Genomic DNA, 13,318 nt, shown 5'->3' with positions numbered 1-13,318 from the left:
ACCTCCTGGCCTCTGAGTTATCCTATCTCCTGTAAAACTCAGATCCTCCTCCTTTAGCCTCTATCATTAAGGCAAATAGAGCAGCACGTGTGAAAGAACTAGCACAGGACCAGCCCAAGAGCAGACACTCAGGGAACCATCATTGTGGTTGTTACTATTTCTTGGCCTTTTAGGCTTCTCCCTCTTGAGTCATAATGATGACTTTTCTGACTCATCATATGTTTTCAGGCCTGGCAGTGTGGTTAAACTCTTCCTTCTTGGTGTGATCAACCAGCGCCAACTTTCTTTTTCTTTCATCTTTAAATATCCGACACCTGCGGAGTACCTATCTGGAAAAGGCCCAATTGTGTAGGCTTTCAAAGTCACTTTTAATGTCCAATTTTGCAGAGTTTTAAGTCACACAGACAGTGCAACTACAAACCTTCCAGCCCTGACACCTTTGATTATTTTTTTCTTCACATGAAACAATTGTTTTGCAGCAGAAGCCTGTATGATGGGGGCTCTATAACCAAGGTGGCAGTTAGAACCCCCTGGGGCCCGAGGGTGTGGAACATACACCCTATGTGATCAGTCCAGAGCTGACTCAGCGCCAGATAGGGGAGGTTTTACGTGTCAGTTTAAGGCACTTTTCTCCATTATGCAAAATAATCACCGAGGGAGCACATTAAATGCACCTTTCCTGGGCATCCCCAAGAAAATCTGATATAGTACATTCTTGGCAATGGCTAAGAATCTGTATTTTTAACAATCACACACAGAAGATACTGAGGCAAGTGGTCTATAGACTATGTTTTGAGAAATACACTGCAAGAGAATTTAAGCTATGTAGACAATAGTGAGATAGTGCAGATTTTCAAGAAAAGAGTGATGTGTCCAGATATGTATAAAGAAAAAAATTCTAACGGACTGTGAAGGTGTGTGGTAAAGAGAGGGAGCAATTCTTGGACTGTCGCCCAGCCCAATCCAAGGCTCCTGTTTGCAATAGAAGAATAACCGGCATTCATTGAATGTTTACTGTGCGGGGGGCACTGTTTTAGATGTTTTATGCAAATTGATTCTTTTATTCTTTACAATAATCCTATAAGATAATTGATATTATTATGCCTATCATACAGAGGAGACGGAATCACGGAGCTGAGCGTCCTTACACAGATCCTACAGCTAGTAACTTGCAAAGCCAAAATTCAAAGCCAGGCGAGGTGCAGAGCCCCACTGAGAAGCCGTGTGCTGTCGTGCCTCTTACTACATCACTTGTGATGCCTAGAATACTTTTTTTTGGCAGAATCTCAATAAAATTACCATTCATATAATACCACAGAAATAAAATTTATAGTTCTCAATCAGTGTCCTTTTGTACAGGTAGCTATAGGTCAAACAACGAGTAAGCATTATTCAAAATATTTTTTCAGACAAATATGTATAGACCCAGGGTGTTTGAGTAGATTTCAAATGTACTTATTCTCTGTATATTTGGTAACTATTACATATTATTGTCCGAGTTTTACCAGAAAGAATCCTTTGCTATCAACACTAAAAGGAGTCTTTAATTCTACTAACTTAAAACAGTGATATAATGAGAGTTATTCTTTTGTACTTTTTTTCAATAAAACTGAAAAGTTGAACTACTGATGAAACCTTATGAGTTTGATGGATGAAAAAACTAATTTCTAAATAAATATTTTACTATTTAACAATTCTTCTTAGATACAGAGTTGGTGAGGGTAAGTATGCCCATAAAATAATCTACTCTGACCCTTAATGAAGGATCCTTCCATAAATGCAAGAAAAGGAAAACACTTCTAAAATCCCCTAGCATGCAGGGGTGTTACAAGATATTTCTGAGTGTGATTTTTATCCCTTATTATTAATGCATCAACTTGACTTTGCTCTGTGAAACTGTAGTTCTGTTTTGGTTTATGCTAACGTAAGGGCATCGACTTTTGACTAGTGTAAGAGTCTACGGTTAAACCCTGTATTTATATATAGATAAAATAGACCAAGGTTCTTTAGGGTAAATGGTAGTACAAGAGGGGAAAGGTAGGTGTATTTATTCAACAAATTTTTTGGAGCATTTAATACCTGCTATATATCGTGCTGCACCAAGCCGTGAAAAAAGAAAAATAAAATGACTTCTGTATTCATAGATTTTACATTCTAATGGGATAGACAGAAAATGGGCAGATAGATAGATGAATCATAAATAAATGAATTGTTAGATAGATAGATAGATAGATAGATAGATAGATAGATAGATAGATAGATAGAAAGAAAGAAAGATAGATAGATAGATAGATAGATAGATAGATAGATAGATAGATAGATAGATGATAGATAGATAGATAGATAGATAGATAGATAGATAGATAGATGAATCATAGATGATAGATAGAGCTAGATAGCTAGGTAGATAGGAAAACTTCAGATAATTTTAAGAGATTTGGAAGGAAAATAAAAGTAGGTAATAAGCATGACTGTCAGCAGATAGAGTGGGGTGATGCCTACAGGGAGGTCAAAGAAGACTCCCTGGGAAAAAAGTACACAAACTGGTACCCAGTTGGAAGAGCTAGGCATGCCCAGGACACAGGAAAGAACTTTCTAGTTAGAGCAAATTATGTACAATACTGGACCTTAATAGTGAAAAATTAGACAGAAAAGACATAAAGGAGGGGTAAACCCTGTCTTCTTTTCCACCAAGGCACAAATTTAGGGTCAAACAATATATTACTCTTAAAAATCATAGTTTGAAGCATAAGTTAATATCCATCGTTGACTATTTCTCCTTGCTCCATTTTTTTCTTGATAGAGATATGGATATTTGTAGAGATTTCCTGTTAGAAAGGGAGATATTTATAAACAGGGTCGAAGATGAATGAAAGATGAGTGAATGAATGAAACATGAAGTATCTGTGTAACCGCTGCTCTGAGGGCTTGATCTGAAGCAGGACTATAGGTCATTCAATGCCCCTCTCCCAAAACAACCAGTGGTGAGGGTGTCAGTATTTTCCTATTTTTCACCTTCTCCTCTCTACACTGGTTTAGACCCCTCCACCTGCAGTATACTATTTAGAAACCAGGCTCTCTAAGCTTCCTTTTGCCTTCAGGAGACTGGGAATGGGTGGCAGTAGGACTTAGAAGCATTTAAATGGCCTCGCCAAAGCATTTGTTGCTAGCATCCATGATAAATAAGATACAACTCTAGAACCTGGCTCACAGGTGTTCAGATGGCAACATCTCCCTGGCAGCTTGCCGTGGAGTTGGACCACTGTATTCGTTGAGTTCCACCTGCCTCCTTGCCACCTCTTATGTCAGCTACTAAACCTCTCACATGCTCTGGGCCAAGCTACCTCCTTGTGAGGCCACGTCTGGGCCCCAGGGCTCAACCCCAGGAGAAAATGGGTTGCCTCATTCTTCATTTGCTTAACTCTATTATTTAACATGGAGAAGTAAATATACATATTTTTTATTTTATCAACTCAATGCTTTCTAGTTTATATACCTTCCTTTAGGTCATTCTTTTTACATTTAAACAAAATGCCCCTTAGGTAACTCTAAAATTAATCCTGTGGTTTGAAGTGTCTTTCAGCCAAGGAGGAGATAAGGAGTGTGTTAATAAAATACCCGAGACATTTAAAAATCTGTAAAAGATTTTCTCTTCCTTCTCACATAAAATAACCTCTTTGCTGAATAAACATGCCAAAAAGAACATCCTTTTTCTTTTTTCTGGGACCCATAATCTTGTTGATCAATCATCTTTAGGGTTTTATTGTGTCAGAAAAAACAAAATTAACTTTGATTTGCATTTTTTCAAATTCTTCTGGGTTTGTGTATGGAATTCTTTTGATTTTCTTAGAGCTAAACATTTGTATGAGATGATACATTCTTGTTTTTCTCTTATTGCTTTATTTTGTTCAAGTGGGGCCATAATGAACCATTTTAAGCCCCATTCTCAACACTTCAATCAGCTGTAAAGAAATGTGCCTTCCATTATTTTTCTAATTATTGATTCTGTACCCTTTGTTCAGTTATTTCTTGACAAACTTCAGTGTCTTCTGCTTCTATCTATAGATCTATAATTTTGTCTTTTAGTCCTTCAAAGTTCCAGCTAACTTACCCCACATATCTTTGGTTGGTAGGTTTCAGTGTTCTGTAAATGTTAATTCTTCATTTTACCACATCTAATAATGTTCTGATTTATTCTATAGCAGTTATTGAGTTGTGAATCTTAAATCCCAAGTCTCTCATTTTTATTTATTTTTTTTTTTGTGAGGAAGATCAGCCCTGAGCTAACATCCATGCTAATCCTCCTCTTTTTGCTGAGGAAGACCGGCCCTGAGCTAACATCTATTGCCAATTCTCCTCATTTTTTTTCTCTGTTTTTCTCCCCAAAACCCCAGTAGATAGTTGTATGTCATAGTTGCACATCCTTCTAGTGGCTGTATGTGGGATGGCACCTCAGCATGGCCTGACAAGCCGTGCCTCGGGGCGCACCGGGGATCCAAACCCCGGGTGGCCAGTAGTGGAGCGCACACACTTAACCGCTAAACCACGGGAACGGCCCCCAGTCTCTCATTTTTAATAAATTCCTATACTCTTTCCTCCACTTCAGAATATGTTTCAATACTTTTCTAAAAAATGCTATGATTCCTTGGTTGCTTTCTTTCAGGGATTAATGAAATTCTTTTGGCGATGTCACTGGTTTGTTCTTTCATTTTACACGGTAAACCGTTTTTAACATTCCTCCATCACTGCTTCGAGTTTGCTTACTTTCCCTAGTGAGCTGTTTAGTCTTTCTTTGTTGTTGTACTGCAAATACAATAGTCCCCTCTTGTCTGTGGTTTTGCTTTTCACAATTTCAGTTATCTGCGGTCCAAAAATATTAAATGGAAAATTCTAGAAATAAACAATTCACAAGTTTTAAATTGTGCACCATTTTGAGTGGCACAATGAAATCTCGAGCCAACCTGTTCCGTCCCACCTGGAATGTGAATCAATCACAAATCATCCCTTTGTCCAGTAGATGCATGCTGTAAACACTACCCGCTGCTTAGTCACTTAGTAGCCAACTCAGTTATCAGATCCACTGTTGTGGTATCATAGTGCTTGTGTTCAAGTCACTTTCATTTCATTTAATAATGGCCCCAAAGGGCAAGACTAGTGATGGTGGCAGCAATTCGGATGTGCCAAAGAGAAGCCGTAAAATGCTTCAAGTGAAAAAGTGAAAGCTCTAGACTTAATAAGGAAAAAAAAAAAAAAAAAAACCTATGCTGAGGTTATTAAGATCTATGGTAATTTTTATTACACTATATTGTCATAATTGTTCTATTTTATTATTAGTTATTGTTGTTAATCTCTTACTGTGCTGAATTTGCACAAGACCGGGTCTACATTTCTCTTTCTATGGAGCATTGACAGCATGGAGCAAAGATTGTCCTGTGACAGCAGCCTCTGCAGATTGTCAAGACTTAACACCAAAAAAAACCTCTCTAACACCATTTACCTTGGCTTGAAAGAATTACAAAATGGCTATTTTTACACCCCAAATGAAAGCACATTTATGTAGCAAGACCCCCTACCTGTGACTCATCACAAATTGGTCAACCATGACCCTCAGACCTTAAGGGATTATCATTGCTTCGGTGCAGGCTGTTACGCAAGACAGGACTGAGTAAATGTGGCAAGAGATGATAGGAACCTCCAGGTCTCAATGATGAAGCTTTAGTTCTTTTATTCTCTTCTTGTTGGACCATGCTCACTTACAAATCAACCCATGAGAAAGAAAAAAATTGAAATAGAACCATCCTCAGGCATTAGGCTTCATATGCAGTGTTTCTACTTGTTTGCAATAGCTATCAACCTCTACACCTGTTTCAAATCAGATTGCTAAAATAACGTATTCATACAAACACTGCAATTTGAAAGAGTAGATTTTTTAAATAAATTATAATAGCTATATCACTAATTTTAGTAAGAATTTCAAATAACAAAATTAATGTATTCCACATTAGCATTGCTTGGAAGAGCACCTGTTTAGAGCCTGGTCTTCTTCGAACTGTGCGCATCAAATTGGATATCAGTCAGAGACCTGCCTTCCCCCTGGTACCACTTACTCCTTTCTTTCAAGTTTAACAAACAGGCATTTGATACTTTTTTACAAGATTCCAAAGTTTCAGACTTACTCTGCAATAGATCCCACTAGAATGTATTTCCAATATTGTGGTTTCTGTTCTTCCTCTCCTCTCTTCCCCTCTCTATTTCTGTCGTTTATTTATCTCTTTCATCTATCTATCATTCCGTCATCTACATCTATCTATTTATCTCTCTTTCGTCTACCATCTCTTCCTATCTATTATCTACCCATCTCTCTTTCATCTATCTTATCTACCTCTTTCATCTATCATATCTATGTATCTCTTTTATCTGTCTATTATTATCTATCATTTCTTTCTCTCTGTCTCTTTCATCTATCTATCACCTATATCTATCTATCATCTATCTACCTATCTGTCATCCATCTGTCTCTCCTTGTTGTCCTTGTCGCCCAGGGTTCTAGCCTAACTTTAATACTTCTCTGACTCTCCTCCCCTCTGATCACAATATTAGTTACCAAAGGAAGCATTTCTTCATTCAGGGGGAAAGGATCCTGTGCTTTACAAAATGAAGTTCATAGAATCATAACATATTGTTGTATCACACACAAACTGGTCTTGCCTAGATGTCATGGTGTGGATCATCAGGAAAAAGTGTTCTTTATTTAAAAAACAAAAACAAAAATCTTCAATGCTTTACAAAGTTAAATGTAGAAGATAACTTTCTAACCTCAGAAAGTCTTTTTTTAATGTTAATATTGATAATAACATGAAATGTGCATCCGTAACTTTAAAATATTTCAGGGAGTTTTAGGTGTCCTCAAAATATATCTCATTGATTACAATCAGCATTTCTTTTGCTTATGCTGAGTTATCTTTCAGTCATTCCAAACACTATAAATGTTAAAAGAAATGTTTGACAGATATTTGAATTAAAGTGTAATTTCCTTTTCAGAGCTGATAATAAATATCTTTGTAGTAATAGCAATTTTGAATTCCATAAAACTCTATAATTGAGGGCTCTCAAATGTATATAGTTATCCATATAGTTACTTAAAAAGCAACTTGAAATTATTTGAAATATAATAGAATTAAGGAGCAAAAATTAATACTGCAACTGGATATTTGCAATATTTAAAGTCACGGAAAGTTCCTACAATGCTGAATCATTATATTTTGCCTTTGATTCAGGTCATCAAGCTTGCCTTTGAGGAATTTGAACTGGAACGAGGCTATGACACCCTGACAGTGGGCGATGCCGGGAAAGTGGGGGATACCAGAACAGTCTTGTATGTGTAAGTACATAATTTCCCTTTGCCTCGTTCCTCCCACCTGCAGTTACGTGCACACACATGGATGTATCCCCGAGATCAGGTACAGACTTCCTGTTCTGACTCAGATGTTTGATAAATGCCATATACCCGCTAATCTGGTAGCTTCTAAATCTGATTTCACATGAGAGCTGATTCCGGATTGTGTTTTATCTGTATGAATTATATTTCAAATCATTAAAAATTACAGAAAAAATTAGAATATACGGAAGAGTAGAAATTAGAAACTGTGAGTTTCTCAACCAACCCCTCCCTCTCAGCTCCTCTCTTTGTACTGCCCTGTGGTATTATATTATCTGTGTTTTTGGAAAAACGATTATTTTCTAGAGTAATGCTGTATGTCTCCCCAAAGCCCTTGCATTCCATAAAACTGAAAACCCAAAGTGACAGAGGTTGTGGGAAGAGTAGTGTTGGGGTAACTCGCAGTGTGTCTGTGGAGTCCTGGCAAACACAGTAACAGCCTTGCTGTGCACATTAGAGTAGTTATCCCCGCACTGGCCCGTGTACCTGGGCTCACAGTCTGCTCTGCAGGGCTTCACCCTGGCTGGCTTCAGCTGCTTCCAAGTGCAGGGCCTTGAGGACAGAGTTGTCACTTTCTGTGAGACCTGTCCTATCAAAATTAAAAACATGACCCAGTGGCATCCTTGCTCTTCAGGGTTTTCAGCTCAAAGGGACTTGTCTTTGTAGAGTATTCATCCGCTTTAGCACCTTGCACAGCCAGCTCAAGAAACTACTAAGCTGGAAACTTCTTTCACTAGTGGAAGTCATTCTGCAGGATTTTTGCCTTCTTCTTAGTCTCCCTGTACGTTGCTGAGGTTTGCCCTTTATTTGTGAGAAAGCTTGCCCCTGATAACTTCAACTTATTCTGCCAGGAAAAAAAAAAAAAAAAAACAGTGCTGGCTGTTATGCTCACTCATTCTCTTGTTCAGCAGTTACTCATGAGGTAGTTCACATTTTAAAAGGGGCAGTAGCTGGACATGCTCTCCTTGCCTTTGAAAACTAATGGGCCTGAACTTTGACTATATTGGGAGCATCCTCTTTTCATTTGTTATATCCGGGACGTCTTTCCCTGCCAGTTCATACCTCTATCTGGTGTTTTTATTGGTCTGTTACTACTACCACTACTAATAATAATAACAAAATCATGTTACTGGCCCACGACTTATGATAATAATTATAATAATAGCACTAGTAACCTCGTAGCTAATATTTATTGATTATCTCCTATATTCCGTGCACTGTGCTAAATGCCTGATACATATTATCTTATTTGGTCCTCACCTTCATCCTGTGAGTTAGGGGTTAACAGTATCCTCATCTTATAAATGACGAAACTGAGGCTTAGGTAGATGAAAGGATCTACCCCAATTCACAAACCTGGTATATGTTGGAGCAGGTACTCAAACCCGGTGATTCTGCTCCACCGTCTATACTCCTTATCATTACGTATGGACGGGCCATGTTTTTAACTGATTCTCACTGATAGTCTTTTTTTTCCCCTGAACACTCCATTCTCAGGCATTTATAGGCAGCTATGTGGTAAACAACTCTGCACAAATACACTGTCACTCTTGTTTTATGTTCAGGAAAATTTCCAGTAGAGGACTTTCAGGAGTAAGAGGTATCCCCATTTACATGGTTATTGTTCCCAGTGACCCACCCCCCTCTAAAGTTTACATCAATTTACTCTTCCATCACAGTGTATGAAAGTCCCTGGTTTCCCACACTGTCACCAAATAGATATTCTTTTTTGCCAGATTACCAGCCAAAAGTCGTATTTATTTCTAAAAATACAGATTCCTGCTGCGTGGGGCCCAGGCATCTGTATTGTTTGCAAGCTTCCGTGTTGATGGCTTGCTTTCAGCCTGGCATTAGTGTGGAGCAGTATATGTAATGATAAAGTGGGTAGATATGGGTCCAGGAAGCCAAGGATGGAGTTTCTGGCTTTAATTTTGTTATTAACTATCTCTGTGGCCCTAAGGGATGTCACTTTACCTCTCTGTACCTCTATTTTCATGGCTATAAAATATGTATAATAAACTTTTTCAGCCTGCGGTAAGGAGCAAAATGAAATAATGCATATGAACACACTGGCGAGTTAAGAAACATAAGCTGCACGTAAAATAGCTTTGTTATTACCATAGTGTCTAATTTAAGAAAGGATGTCACTAAAACAAATGAGAGAAATTTTCAAATAAATGGAAAATATAAAATATAAACGTAGCAAAGTAATGCCATATAAAATCCCTTAGGTCACTATTAAAGATCTAAAGTCATACACCCATTTTTTAATACTATTTATTGTTGAGAGAGCAATGGCAAACTATGTATTATGTTGACATAGTGTTATTAGAACTTCCTCTCAATGGCTCAGATCTATAAATGAAAAACTAAATAGCTAACTGAATCAAACTGAGATGCCCTTTGGGAAACATAATGTAAGGAAGATCAGTTGGGCATTTAATCAACTACAGCAGAGAAGAGAGAAGCCATTTCCTTACTTCACAAAATTAAAGAAATAAAAGAAAACAGAGAATCACAGCTAGTATCTGCGAATAAACAGGTAATTTTAGAGAACACATCACAAATATTTTTGACTACTTATATGTCAGACATTATTCTCAGCATGGAGTTTAAAATCTAATTGGAGCAATGACAGATAAGCTGGGATAGTTAAATACTGGACAGTATATAGAATCATTGAATCTCATGATACACATTTAAATACAATTTGAGTTAAGAAGCTTCTTTACGGAAGACTGATATTGACCATCTCAAGCTCAATATTTTGTAGGTTCCCTTTTGGTGGGAGCTAGAATTCCCTTTTGGAATTCTAGTCGGATCTTGATATTCAGGAGAAATTTGGTAAGTTAGATAGCTTAACCTATCTCATCCTAAATATGGTTTTAAAACTTCTAATTTCCATTAATTGCTTTTATTTTCTTAACTTTCTTGGTGCAAAAAGAGAAGAACTGAATGTTAGGGGACTCTTAATAGTTTAATCTTTCCAAGAGATGGATGCATTTACTCAGGTTATTTTTACAGAATGATAAACTTGAATGACTTACTTAACAAATCTCTATTGAGATCTTTCCAAGAATATATATTAATAATTTTCTGAAATTTAATTTGTAGCAGAACTGTATCTGGAGAGATGGCTCCTCATGGCTTCCCTCTGGCCCCTACATGTGTTAGAAATTGGTGACGGGGAGATTGCATTAATTTCAGGCTGTCCTGGGGACTTCAGGCACACGTTACAGATTTTCAATGTCCATCCCTCTAAAGGGATGAAGAGCCAAGATCAGGGGCATCTGTGAGCAGGTTGTATTGCCTCTGCCTGGTTAGACTTGTGGATTAACTGATAAGGATACTAGTTATTCTATGGTTGGTTGATCCATTATTCTTGAAACTGCTTCTTACTTCTAGAAGCTGTCCCAGACATTATATGACTGTCCCTGCCTCCCCCTGCTGTCGTCTGCATGTCCTCAGCTGAAGGGCATTGTTCTTTTTTTATTAAAAGACTGTGGAATAGCCATAAAAAAGAAAACACTAAAAACTGATGTTTCCGTGTTTTATATCTTTGATATTATCAGAGGAGTCCATCACTATATATCTCAGTGCTTTGGAGAAAAGCTTGAGCAGTTTATGTTAGGATTAAGTATGTAAAGATAGCTACTTAAATGCTCTCTAGATAAAAAGCAGTTTTTCGCAATTAGAAATTAAGTATACCCCTTAGGTTCTTAGAACCCTGGAATCACATGATCACAGCTGTTTTTCTTCCTATTATCCTCGTAATGGCATTGCCTGTGAGCATGAGTGCATCTGATAATACAGATCAGACTCAAATGCTATAGCTCTGTTCTTGACTTAAACTTTATCCATTGTTAGCTTTCCTTTCTCCCACTCTTTATCCAGAAGCTTTCTTGCTTGATTCTTTGAAGAAATATTTATTGAAATTCAGACACTGTAGTAGGACTCAGAGGCAGGCAACAATAGGCTTTGGGGGTGGTCAGCGAGTGGGGAAGGCAGAGGCTGCCCAACCTTCATTGTCACCCCTGGAGAGAGTTGGCCCAGGCAGGCCCCTCTCTGGACACCCTATGGCATGTAGATGCCCCGTTCCAACAGCCCCATCAGTGGGGAAATAGACAGACTGCTGGATACCAGCATTTTAGGTTTGGGGTTCCGGCTGTTTCAGAGGTGTCTGGGAAAGCAAGCTGACCCAGGACTTTGGGGGCAACCTTACTATGGAGAAGAAGCCATAAGTTCGAAGGAAAACATAGCCCAACAGCAGCACCTGTGGGAAATGGGGTGGAATTTGTTCCAGCTAATTTGAGGTCTAGAAAAACTTGAGTCATTTTCCAGCTGTTGTGCCGATTATATCACCAGTATTGACTCACTGAGGCTGTTTTCTCTAAGGAGCCTAGAAATGCATGCCTTCCTTTATACACTGTTAACCTGAAGAGCTAAGTGTCTCTTTTCCATGATTCATCAGTCAAAAGCATTTATAGTTTGTATTGTGTGTTTTTGACATTAAATTAACCTCAAAGCTGAAGTTACTCTCTTTTGGGGCATAAGTGCATTTAAAACAACAAGGGGCATGCTTTTACAGAGCAACAAGCCTGGCTCCCTATCTTATGCCTTTCAACCTCAGAGGATTGTTGTAAGTGAATAATGGAATGTTTAAGGAAAAATTGTTTTAAAAAGGTTAAAAGTAGAATGCAAAGAGAAGATATTATTATATCACTATAGTTATTATTTCTGCTGTAATATAATAAACCGTGCAGACTTCTGCAGTGTTCAGAATCATCTTTGGAAATGGAATATACTAGAAAGAAAGAAGGAAGGAGGAGCTTGAATTGTCATCTCCTTAATCAGTCTGTACCTGCATTGTCTTGTGACAAAAGTATTATTTCCATCGGCTGGATGAAGACAAGCAGAGCTCTATCTAGGGTCACCTAGACAGCAGGCAGCCTAACTGCTCTTTGAACCTGAGGTGTTAATACAAAGCCAGTTCCCCAATGGTGACATTTTGCAAATCTATAATAAAACATCACAACCAGGATATTGAAATTGATATGATTTACCAAACTTACTCAGATCTCCCCAATTTTACTTGAATTCATTTGTGTTGGTGTGTTAAGTTCTACACAATTTTAATACCTGATTAACTTCATGTATCCACCATGACAGGACACAGAAAATTTTCAATATTACAGAGTTTACTCATGTTGCCCTTTATCATTGCCTCCATCTCCCTCTACCCTGACCCATCCCTGACTCTGACAACCACTCTCTGTATTGCATCTATAAAATTCTGTCATTGTAACAATGTTACATACATAAAATCATACACCGTGTAACGTTTTATGATTGCCTTTTCTCACTCAGCAAAATTCCATGGATATTCTGTTTCAAAAGTTCATTCCTTTTTTATTGCTGAGTAGTATTCTGTGGCCGGATGTACCAGGGTTTGTTTGAAATTCACCCACTGCAGAACATCTACATTGCTTCCAGTTTTGACTATTATGAATAAAGCTGCTGTGATCATTTGTGTACAGGTTTTGGTGTGAACTTGAGTTGTCATTTCTCTTGGACAGATCCCCAGGAGGGTAATTCCTGGGTTGTATGTTAGTTGCATGCTTAGTTTTGTAAGACATTTCCGAACTGTTTTCGAGAGTGGTTGTGCTATTTCACATTCCCACCAGCAATGTATAAGTGATCCAGTTTCTCACTTCTTCACCAGCATTTGGCATTGTCCCTTTTTTTTTTTCCCTCTGCTCTAATAGCTGTGTAGCGATATCTCTTTGTGGTTTTAATTGCATTTTCCTGATGGCTACTGATGTTGAACATCTTTTCTTGTGCTTATTTGCCATCTGTATATCCTCTTTGGTAAAATGTCCG

General features: G+C 37.9%; 1 protein-coding gene across 1 annotated transcript in view; it reads left to right on the top strand.

The window, feature by feature from the left end:
- The window catches only part of CSMD1 (CUB and Sushi multiple domains 1), a gene marked incomplete at its 5' end in the record, with an annotated part of 1,589,548 nt that overhangs the window by 1,110,404 nt on the left and 465,826 nt on the right, over positions 1-13,318 (top strand). The window contains one exon of the mRNA XM_087418289.1: positions 7,278-7,381. Within this exon, the coding sequence (XP_087274415.1) occupies positions 7,278-7,381 (104 nt within the window). The remainder of the gene's footprint in view (positions 1-7,277; positions 7,382-13,318) is intronic.

Source organism: Ceratotherium simum, chromosome 28 (genome assembly GCF_057802395.1).
Source record: "Ceratotherium simum simum isolate JZ-2026a chromosome 28, ASM5780239v1, whole genome shotgun sequence".
NCBI classification, from domain to species: Eukaryota; Metazoa; Chordata; class Mammalia; order Perissodactyla; family Rhinocerotidae; genus Ceratotherium; species Ceratotherium simum.
Note: the sequence above shows the minus strand (reverse complement) of the source record. Positions and strands in the feature narration are given on the sequence as shown.